The 12,089-nt window shown below is 39.9% G+C and overlaps 1 protein-coding gene across 1 annotated transcript in view; it reads left to right on the forward strand.

Moving 5' to 3' along the window:
* The window catches only part of LOC116538152, a 34,133-nt gene extending 22,238 nt beyond the window's left edge, over positions 1–11,895 (forward strand). The window contains exon 3 of the mRNA XM_032260403.1: positions 10,213–11,895. Within this exon, the coding sequence (XP_032116294.1) occupies positions 10,213–10,492 (280 nt within the window). The 3' untranslated portion in view covers positions 10,493–11,895. The remainder of the gene's footprint in view (positions 1–10,212) is intronic.
* The last annotated feature ends 194 nt before the right edge of the window (positions 11,896–12,089 follow it).

A 12,089-nucleotide genomic window follows, 5' to 3' on the forward strand; every position in this document is an offset into this window, starting at 1 on the left:
TTTTTAATTCACGACGTCCTAGAGGGTTACTTGAAGGGAAATTCCAGCCTCGGTGTGACCTTGCAGACCATCATAAACTGTGTTTATATCTAGGTATGACTGTCTATGCCTTATGGCCACCCAAAGAAGAAATATTTTATTTGATGTTGATTATGGATTTCTCCTTACTACTCAATTTGGACAGGCTTGCACTAAATGTTGGTGTCTTGCAACATCTACCTGTCTGCTTACGCTTCCTTAGCCAGCTGTTCTGGCTACAGCAGTCCACTATTACCCGCAGAGAATACTTTCCAAGGCCCCCGTGGATGCCTGGAATGGAGAATAGTCCCAAACTCTACATAAACTGTATTTTCCTATACATACATGATAAAGTTTAGGATGATGTTTAATTTATAAATTAAACACAGTAAGAGATTAATAAAAATAATTATAACAATATACTGTAAAAAAAAAGTTAAGTAAATGTAATCTCTCTCAAAATATGGTATTGTACTACATGCCTATTTTCAGACCACAGTTGCCCCGCAGTGACAGAAACTGCAGATAAGTGGGGAACTGCTGTATATCCACACGTGTGCTCACGGACAAATTGGGAATGTTTGTGCCTGTGGCAGAGCTTCATAATGTCTCTCAAGAAGCTGCTGGCTCCAGTTATGCTCACTTACTATGTTCTGTAAAGTCACTAAGACTGCTGCCTTAGCAAATACTGTTTCTAGGGGAAATACAGGGTTAGGTTCCTGTGAAGCTCTGGTTACAATAATTCCATCAATTGAGCAATGTGTAACCTTGTTTTATGGGCTCATTAACATTGAGCTCACAGCCAATAGGACTGTAACTCACACCTGAAAGAAGCTTCTCAAATACACATATTTTCTCCATAAAGAACATCACAGCATTCCTGAGTGTAGGCCCACTAAACAACACTTCAGCGTGTGCTTGCAGGCCATTTTGAACAGTGAAAGCACCAACATGTAGCACAGAATATATGAGAATTGTGGCACTAAAAAGATCAGCAAAAAATCCCACAGTTGTTTACAGCGTGTGAGCTGAAACAAAAAGGCAGAGTGTTGCCTTGTCTGGCCTTAGCTGACCTGCACATTGGGACACTCACATATTTCATGGCTTTGCTCCTGTCCTCAAATGACTGTGAAAGTACCTCAAGTATCATTTTTGGGGGGTTACAAATAAATTTTAGTGAGTACACAAATTCACAAGTACAGACTCCACTAATGAGTAGGATTGACTACATATTGTTATTTAACCATCCTCTTGACAGCTGGCTCTTCTTACTTTATGAAAGAATAAGAATTCATTGACTCAACCAGGCATGGTGGCTCATGCCTATAATCCAAACACTTTGGATTATTGGAACACAGTTGCCTTTGTTTTGTGCTGGTATAACAATTAATACTGGAGACTGGGTAATTTAAAAAGCACAGATATTTTTCGCAGTTCTGAAGGCTGGGAAGTTCAAGATCAAGATGATGGCATCTGCTGAAGGCCTCCTTTTGTGTCCTTACCTGGAAGAAGGCTGAAGGGCAAGAGAGAGTGGATCCACTCCTCCAAGTCCTGTTTATAGCAGCATGAATCCATTCATGAGGGTAGAACCCTCATGACCTAAACGCCTCCTGAAAGACCCCCACCTCCCAACACAGTTGCATTGGGGGTTAAGTTTCCAACACATGAATTTTCAGATCATAGCAATAGTCACCCGTTTACTCATGTAGTCTCTAAGGCTGCTTTCATGCTACCAGGGTAGAGCTGAGTAGTTGTGAGAGAGTTCATATGGTCTGCAAAACCTGAAATGTTTCCTGTCGGGACCTTTACAAGAAATATTTGCTGATTCCTGCTCTGGAGAAATAAAAATTATAATGCAAACTGGGAGTAATCTAGAAATTAGAGGAAGAATGACAACCCTAAAAATGTTTTTTGGCAGAGTTGGCAGGAGAGGAGAGGATAACCTAAGTTCTTGAGAATTCAGATGTGAGTGAATCTCTAAATAAGATTTCTCCCTCTAGGAAATTTATTCCTTTATAATTGAAAAAGAGGAAAACAATAGTGATTCAAGGTGTATCAGTAAGCTTTTGCAAAATTATGCTGTAACAAGTGGACCCAAATCTCTGTCGCTTTCAACAGCAAATTTACTTGCCCTCCATAAGTCACATTTAGTTTTGCTCCTTGTTGTCTTCTTTCTGGACTCAAGTTGACGGAACCATTGCCAGGCTTGTGACAGTGGAGAGAGAGGGGCAAGGCATCACTGACTCTTAAAGCTTCTGCTTGGAAATGACACATATCACTTTTGCTTGCATTTCATTGGCCAAAACAAGTCATACAGGCAAATCTTGGCTCAACAGGATGGGGATGTTAGATACTTTCACAGGGAGAGGAAGTAGATAAATGTGAACAGTATTGCATTCTTCCTCAACGGGATAACAGAGTCAAGAGATTTTGTTGTTTAATAGAGAGTGGCTTTAGCATGTTTGGAGGCAGAGGGAAGAAACCTATGCAGACAGAAGAGAAGGAAGTGCTTTCTGAACGATAAATGTTCCCTGTTATTACTCCTGATAGGTGCAGATTTTCAACTGGGTAATGTGAGGTTCTGGGTCTATGGGTTAGACCTGAGAGCCTGTGCAAAAGTTAATGACCTAGCACATAGGAATCAGCTGGGGAGATTATTCAAACGCAGATTATGATTAGTAGGTAAAGGATGAGGCCTGAAATTCTGCATTTTAAACAAGCTTGCAGAGGATGCTGATGCTAACAGTCTGTGGACCAATTGTTGAGGAACAAGGAACTATATCAATAGATATTCTGAAACAAAACAGGGAAGCAAGCACTCATTAGCAAACCTTCTGTGTCAAACAGGTCAAATAATAAATCCTAAGGGAATGAAGTTATCCTTTCTGAAATGCTGATTATTTCAAGCCAGTGTTTACATTATCTCCAAGGCAGAGAAGAATTAGCTTTGAGAAAGCAGGATGGCCATTTGAATGAAAAAGGGTCGATCAGATGAAGTCATATTGGTGGCAAGAGAGAGCAAGGGTAGGTTAAGAGTTTGTGGCCAGGCCTGGCGTGGTGGCTCATGTCTGTCATCCCAGCATTTTGGGAGGTGGAGAATTGCTTGAACCCAGGAATTTGAGACCAGCCTGGGTAACATGATGAGACCCTGCCTCTACAAATACAAAAAGTTAGCTGGGCATGGTGGTGGACACCTGTAGTCTCAGCTGCTAGGGAGGCTGTACTGGGGGAATGGCTTGATCCTGGGGAAGGCAAGGCTGCAGTGAGCTGTGATTACACCGCTGCACTCCAGCCTAGGTAACAGAGTGAGACTTTGTCTCAGAAAAAAAAAAAAGGAAGCTATGGCCAGAGTAGGTGATAAGTTAAAGATTTTCAGTTGGAGTAGTTCCATCTAGTGCCTTTGGACACCATTCTGCCAATAACCTATCTATAATGAAATACATGCTAGATGAAACATCAATACTCTTCAATCACAGCCAGGACTCCAGAAACTGGCGATAGATGTGTTTTAAGCACTCAAACATGAACAGCAGTTGTCAGAATTTACATCTTTTGATGGTAGCAAATGATTTAGTAGAGTTAATAAAAACCATTCAGCATTTTCATTGCTATGAAGTATGTTTCATTTGAGTTTTGATTGTCATAAATGCCTTGCTGGTTAAATCCTGAGGCAAAACTACAACTTTGGGATTTGACATTTTAAGAGAAAATTTTGAGGTGAAATTGTTCATTAGAATTTCAGTAGAGTTTCTTCAAAGAAAATCTGTAATCATTAGAAATAGTTGAATTTATTGATTGTTAATTCCTCTTTTTAATGACATTAGTAGAAATATCTTGGCCATTCAGAGGTAAACTGAAGCCCATGCTTGTATTTCAAATGTGTCTTGACTTTTGCATGAATAACTCTTGCATTTACGTTTTGTGGCATTGAATTCAGATTTGCGACCTGCTTGCTGGGATTCCATGGGGAAATTTTAAGTTTTCAAAACCTAATTTTTTCGTTTATAAACTTTAGATGACATTTCATTTTGTTAGTGATAGGTTAACAGTAATATATTTAAAAGACATGACATATAGCAGGCCCTCAATAAATGCTGGATGTATTTTTATATGTGGGGAAAAATCTGAAAGCACCGTTTCACACATTTCATCATCACACATTTCATTAAGAGTGAACCATGTGTGGCTAAGTAAAAAATATAGACAATAACAAATATTCAAGGGACTGTGGAGTCACTGGAACCCTCCTGTGTTGCTGGGGGGATTACACCATGATCCAGCCACTTTGGAAAACCGTTTGACATTTAAAAAAGTTAAACATAGATTTAGTATATGACCCAGGATTTCTACTTCTAGGAATGTACTCAAGGAAAATGAAAATATGTCCACATAAAGGCTTGTACATAAATATTCATAGCAGCATTATTCATAATAGCCCAACAATGCAAAACAAATGTCCACCAACTGGTGAATAAACAAATTGTAATATATCTATGCAGTTTAGTCTGTTTGTAAACAAAAAGGAATGAAGTACTGATCATGTGCTACAATGCAGATGATCCTTAAAAACCATCTTGCTCACTGAATGTAGCCAGACACAAAAGACAACGTATAGTATGATTCAACTTACATGGAATTCTCCAAGAAGGCAAATCTACAGATACAGAAAGTAAATTAGTGTTTGGGGCTGGTGATAGGTAACTACAAATTGGCTCAGGGTTATTTTTTTGTGGTTGAGGGGATGATGGAAATGCTCTACAATTAGATAGTGGTGATAGGTGCACAACTCTAAATTTGCCAAAAATCTTTGAACTGTACATTTACACAGGTGAATTGTATGGTATATAAACTATATCTCAATAGTGCTGCTTTTAAAATAATGAACATATCTTTTTAGATTTTGATTATTTCTACGTCAATTCTCACTCTTGTAAGATAAAGACAACTAGTGAAATACTTTTTACGGCTTTCTGAAATGTGTTGAGTTCTCTGAGCCATGGTGGTTGCTTCAGCTTTTTCAGTTCAATAGAGAAGACTTTGGTTTTCAGGACGGCAAGCTTCACCCTGAAACTAATAGCCTGCAGGCACCAGCAGAGCATACTATCATCTGAACACAATAGAAAGTCCAGTCAGTAAATGCAAATCAATAACACTGGCTGATGATTCCACACGAGTAAAAAGAGATTTGTAAGATGGAGTGTCTTCACTTTAGCCATTAAACGTCTCATTCACCGGTTCTTCATTAAATGCCTGTCTTAAACAGGGCCATTGAATCAAAGACATCAGACATGTTTGAATTATGGAGATCAACTGCTTCATTGTTGGCTTTGGGCACATGATGAAAGGAACTGAATTTAATATTCCCTCAGAAAAATGATGTAAGGAGAGGTAATTGGCAGCACCTGGAAGATACCATCTTAAAGTGGACAGCTGCCAGAGATGTGGTTATGGAGGCACAAGTCCATTCAAGACACACCGATTCCCAATCATGTTACAACACTAGCGGCCTCACTCAAGGATCAGATTGAAGAACTAAGTGTGTGTGTGAATAAATTCTCTGGCCGTTTTGAAAATGGGAATTGTGTGACAGGTGGTTGTAAGATCGTGTAGTTTCATCATAAATAGAGAATGCAGAGACTTGCATTTGACTCTTTCTTTTGTACAGAGCTCAGCGTGGGGATGTAATTTGAGCATCGCCCGCAGGCAGACTGCTAGGACTGCCGCGGCAAACATGCAAACTCTTCTCAGGCTTCTTTGGTTGGTAGTAAATGAGCTGAGGGGTCAATAGGAATAGATGGCATCTGAAATTTGCTACTCAAACAACTCTTGTTTCTCAATGTGTGATCCAAGAATCCTTGGTGTCAGAACTGTCATGTGAAAGCATGGTGTAGTGGTGCTGTTATTAAAAAATTAGAAACTTGAGTGACTATACTGTACCACATTCTATTGCTGGGGTAAGAAGTGAGTAAAGAGACCACGATCCCTGCTTTGTGGAACTTTTCATTCTGCAGTTGTTTTCCAAGGGTTGGCCCTGGACCAATAGCATTTCCTTCACCTGGGTACTTAGTAGAAATGTAAATTTTCAGGCTCCACACTGAACCTATCTAACAAATCAGAAACTCTGGAGGTGCAATCAAATGATATAACTTTTAATAAGCCCTGCTGTTCTTGATGCATAGTAGCATTTAAGAAGCATTCATCTAGGACAGGGTTATTCAGCTTCCCCACTACTGACATTCTGAGCTGGATAGGTCTTTGTTGTAGGGGCTGTCCTGTGTATTGTAGGATATTTAGTAGCATTCCTGGCCCCTATTCTCAAGATGCCAGGTGGCTCCCCGACTCCAGCTGTAACAATAAAAAAAAAAAGTCTCCAAATATTATGAAGTATTCCCTGGGGACAAAATCTTCCCTAGATGAGAACTGGTGCCTTATGGCAAGGCTGCTCAAAATGGTCCGCTCACTGGCACCACTGGGGCTGAGAAGGAGGAATCTGTGTTTTAAAAAGCACTTCTGGTGATCCTGATGCTGCTAAGGTTTGGGAGTTACCATCCTAGCAGAGCCAGGCAAGAAACCATTAGATGTAAGTAAATCACTCCAAATGCTGAGTATGCTACACGTCAGATTGGTAGGATGGCATGTCTTCACTTTATCCGTTAAACTTCACATTTCAGAAGACTGAGAAGACAGGAAAGAAGGGTAGGGTGCTCTGTGGGAAGGCTGTAATTTTAAATAATGTGGTCACAGAAGGTCTACTGAGAAGGTGATACTTGATCTGAGACAGAAGGAAGTGAAGCAGTAAGCCAGATAACGGGAAGAATGTTTTTGGCATAAAGGAGGAAAAAAGGCCAAAGTCCTGGGGCAGGTGTAGGTCTGGTGGGTTTAGACGGCAGTGAGTAGTCCACAGTGATACAGTGGGCAGGTGTGGCAGGAAAATAGTTAGAAAAGAAGTGAAAAATAATGAATGAATTAACTTGCCTCATTGCAGACTTGACTTCTGTATGTACTAACTGTGTGTCTTGCAGCACATGCTGTGATCTTTTTGGACCTGAGGTTTCTTTTGTATACCTGTTCCCTATAGGCCTTCTCTGAGAAATAAACACATCAAATGATAAACTTATGAGAAGGAACATAGTACATATTTAAATTCTAAACTTCTAGCACTTAGCACATTACGTTGATCCTAAGACATAATCAACACATGTTATATAGATTGTTAAAAAAAAATATGAACAGAAAAATTGAGACCTATCAGAGCAGATTCTCTGCCTCAGTCTTCCAGATGGAGACTGGAAATCTGCATTTAAAAGATTTCCTAGGTGACTCTTGAATATATACAATAGTTTGAGGATCTTATTCTCATATAAATGTACCATGATCCCTTTTAAATTATTTGAAAATCTCTAGCAGTGGAATTTTCCAAGGATAAAAATCCATCCATGAGTTCTAAGACCTTCCCCAAAATGAGCCAGGTTTTAGACCTACCATGGCATGCTTGGGGATGCTACTGCGGGTTTTTTCACTTTGTAGTGAGGCTTTTTGGACTGAATATTCAGGGGACTCCTCAGAGGAAGCCAATCTAAGAACTGGAAACATGTCCTGACCCACTGCATGATAAAAGTAATTCTGAGGTAGATATGATATTACATCCACCATGAATACCTTGAAATTAAAGTTATCCAAGGCAAAAGATTTCTTATATTGTACCTATCTAAGTTTTCTTTTGCTTTGCATTCAATGCCTCTCTTCTGATTTGTTGACTTACGTCATTACGCTTTGGTAACTAAATAACCACGAACTTCTGTAACTTCTACCCTCCTAAATGCTTGGTGTTTGGGGCCATTTTCAGTCCTTAAAAATAAACCATTCTTCAACATGTTACTCTCTGGATATTTTGCTCAACCTTATTTGCCTTAGGGAACCAAAAAGATTAAATCTTACCAGGTCTTGAAGCTACAGCAATTTGAACTGCTAGATTTTTCTGCCTTAATTTCCCCTCTGTGAGTTCAAGAGGTCAGACATAGTCTGAGGCAATACTTAAGAAGTCTGTTTCTCAAAAAAGCAATTGGATTAAGTTGCTTGAATCCGTTTCCTCTTTTCACATTGAAATGATGGGGGCAGGGGATGCAGGAGTGTCGAGATGAGCTTTAAATTGATTTATTTGGTAGAGAAAAAGGCACCAAAGCTGAAGAGAAAATGCCTTCTCATTATTTAGTTGCTAAGCTACACCTGATAGTTCATGCTGTGGTCCATGACCGGAGCTGGAAGCATCCAAACAGTTTTTATTCATTTAATTCACTAATAAATTAATTACACTCAGTAAGATTCATACACAAGCAATCTAAAGAGGTTAAAAAAAATCAAGGATGTTGCCATTTATACCAAACTGAACTATCATTAGTTTTAAAATTTCTCATTACAGGCCTATGCAACATTTATACTTCACACCCCTCATTCCACCGATGGGAGAACTGAGAGGCCTAACGGTACTAGAGCCTGTTTCAAAGTTCTCAAGAACTTCTGTCTTCCAAGATTAGGCACGACACACTCACAAAACGCTTCCCCCCGCTACTTGTTCACCAAGAAACATTTCGAGTTAAAGATGCTTCTAGGGTTGGCAAATAAAATTCAGGATGCCTAGCTAAAATTGAATTTCTGATAAACAACAAATATATGTTTTAGCACAATGATGTTCTCAATACAAGTATGTCTCAAATATTACATGGTACATACACATATACTAACGATGTATTTACTGTTTACCTGAAATTCAAATTTAACTCGACATTCTGTATTTTGACTTGCAAATGCTGCCAATACTAGTTATTCCTCTTTAATGCATGCTGTTTAAACTTCAGTGCAGTAGCTCACACCTGTAATCCCAGCGCTTTAGGAGACCAAGGCCGGTGGATCACTTGAGCCTAGGTGTTCAAGACCACGCTGGGCAAAAAAGCAAGACCCCTGTCTCTACAAAAAAAGAAGAAAAAATACCTTGGAGTGGTGGCGTGTACCAGTGGTTCCAGCTACTTGGGAGACTGAGGTGTGAGGATAGTCTGACTCAGGAGTTTGCGGTCACAGTGAGTTGTGATTATGCCACTGCACTCCAGCTTGAGCAACAGAGCAGCAAGCTCCTGTCTCAAAAAAAATAAAATAAAATAAAGGAATATTCCATTGTAATGGGTAAAACTTAATCAAAGTGAATCTCTGAGACAAGTTATTTAGCTTCCCTAGCAGGAGGAAATTAAGAAAACTAAGTTATAGTCTTTGAATAAAAGACAATTTAGAACCCAAGACTTTCCTTTCTTTTTTCATATTTTTTTTTTTTGTTTTGAGACCGGGTTTTGCTTTTGTTACCCAGGCAGGAGTGCAATGGCCCGATCTCAGCTCACCGCAACCTCCGCCTCCTGGGTTCAGGCAATTCTCCTGCCTCAGCCTCCTGAGTAGCTGGGATTACAGGCATGCGCCACCATGCCCAGCTAATTTTTTGTATTTTTAGTAGAGACGGGGTGTCACCATGTTGACTAGGATGGTCTAGATCTCTTGACCTCGTGATCCACCCGCCTCGGCCTCCCAAAGTGCTGGGATTACAGGCGTGAGCCACCGCGCCCGGCCAGACTTTCCTTTCTTAAAAAATGTTAGGATTAGAAGCTATTGTCATAGTTTCCTAAGTAGAGGTATCTCTCAGTAGACCCTAGAAGTTATTTTATTATGTAAAAAACGATGAAAACAAGAATATTACAACATGGTTTTTTTTTTTATAAATCTTCAGGGGCCTGGATTATAACAGAATTTCTATCCAATCTACTTTAGTTTGCTATTGGGTCAAAGGTCCGTGCTTGTGGGATGGGCACTGTAATTAACAATTGCCACCTGTGTGAATTCTTTTGCATCTTAAAGCCCCTGAGCCTGCCCCTGAGCCCAGTTAATATAAAGCATTGCACCAAGATGGCTGCACCCCCTCGTGTGATTCCCTCCTCGTGAACGGGTACAGCTTCCGTGGAGAAGTTTCAGTTTGGCTTTAGATTAAGCAAAAGAACTTGGTGGTCTTCTCGTTTCAAGACGGTTCACTATGTCACATCATGGAAAGGTGGTATTGTGGAGAAGCAGGCAAAGATTTGGAGTAATGTAATCTGCTTTAATTTCACTTTCTGCATGGTGATGTTTAAGACTGCTAACTGAAGACCATTGCTTTTGCAGGATCCAGAACGTCATCGTAAGAAGACAGCCGCCAGTCCTGCTCATCTGGAGAATTGTTCTCACAGTCTGCAGCCAGGAGGTACGTTCAGGTTTAGTCCTGTTAAGTTCCCTAATACTCTTATTAGAAGTTATGGTCAGCAATTCCCTTTGTAATCATCCCTGCTTTTTAGAATGCTTATTCCTGTTCATCAGCTCCACCCAAGGCAGCAGTTTCTTGCCAGGAAGAGCTCAGAGAAAAGAATTGTGCGGATGTCTTGCTATATGTTGCAATGTCTCTTGAAACAAGGTGGTTCTGGAAGCTTGAGAGTTTTGCTTCTGTTTAAGGTGGGAAAGAAAGTTGTGACTGAGAAAATGGGAATGGATTTAGGGGGTGGAACTTCATTTTAGAGCTATGTGATGAAATGTGAACTGAGTTTTTAGTACAATTTTCATGTCGGTGTAATAAATAGTTAAGCATTAGAATGACTTCCGGTGCCATGTTATTGTACTCACCTGGAAGTTAAACAGGCTGTTCTGAAGCAGCTCTCTCGCTTTAAAAGATTTTGGTCTCAAACCACTGTATTCTGGTGATTCTAAATGTGGTAATCTTTCTGGTTTAGTATGTTTCACAAAATCCCAGACTCAACCAATATAATCAGTATGCTTTGCTTAGTCATTAAGGTTTTCCAGGGTAAAATATGCAAAGATATTAAAATCTGAAACGTAAGTTTTATATACTTTGGGGACTTGGAGGTTTACATCATGTATCTGCAAACATTTTCTGTAAAGGACCAAACAGTAAATATTTTAGGTTTTTTCTAGGCCATATGGTCTTGTCACATGACTCAATTCTGCCATTTTAGCAGTAGAGCACCCCTAGATAAGATACAAAGGAGTATGGTATGTTTCAATATAACTGTATTTGCAGACACTGAAATTTAAATTCTGTATTATTTTCATGTGTTGTAAAATGTATTTCCCTTGCTATTAGTTTTCCAGCTCAAAGGTTAGGAAAAAAAAATGGATGAAAGGGTGGATTTGGCCTACAGTTTGTACTTTACTGACCCTACCTCTAGATCAATAAAACAAGTCCATTTCTGTGACTCTCCACTTAGTTTGTACTCCCTGATGCTGCAAGAGTCTTATATTATATTCATGTTAAACTAATGTTTTCCAAAATGAATGGGACACATGTCAGAGGCGTTAGTGCCTCTTGGGTTTAGGCATCATATTTTTAGCATTGTGGAAAAAGGGAGCAGTGTCAAATATTAAAGCCACCTGGAGCATCTTGGGTGTTGATTCTGATTATTCTAGGAATAAATCTTTGGCATTTGGGGCATTCTACCTTCCCAGTCAATAACCTCCCAACCTCTCTCACCCGCTCTCAACCTTCTTTCCTCCCACCCTCTCATAGCTCCCTTTTAGCTCTTGAGCCAGGTAGCAGGACATGAGACAATTGTCAACTTGGTTGCTGCTGTTCAACAGGTCATTTGACAGAAGGTTTCTTTATTTTCTGTTTTTATTGTTTCTCTGTGATTAAAGGAGTTCATTTCAAACACATGGCAAGAGTTGTTTGGCCATAGCTATTCCTCAGTGTGGGCAAACTCAAGTATCGGAAACAAACCCATCCACTGCCCTCCCTCTTACTCTCTACACACACCTAAATAATTAACTTGAGGCATGATGATTGAAGAAAAATATCCTTTACAGAAGAAAGATTGCATGCAATCTTTTTTTTTGAGACAGAGTCTCACTCTGTCACCCAGGCTGGAGTGCAGTGGTTCAATCTCAGCTCACTGCAACCTCCGCCTCCTGGGTTCAGGCAATTCTCCTGCCTCAGCCTCCTGCGTAGCTGGGATTACAGGCACGCGCCACCATGCCCAGCTAATTTTTTGTAT

Source organism: Sapajus apella, unplaced genomic scaffold (genome assembly GCF_009761245.1).
Source record: "Sapajus apella isolate SASKATOON/1434 unplaced genomic scaffold, GSC_monkey_1.0 scaffold4, whole genome shotgun sequence".
Classification (NCBI taxonomy): Eukaryota; Metazoa; Chordata; class Mammalia; order Primates; family Cebidae; genus Sapajus; species Sapajus apella.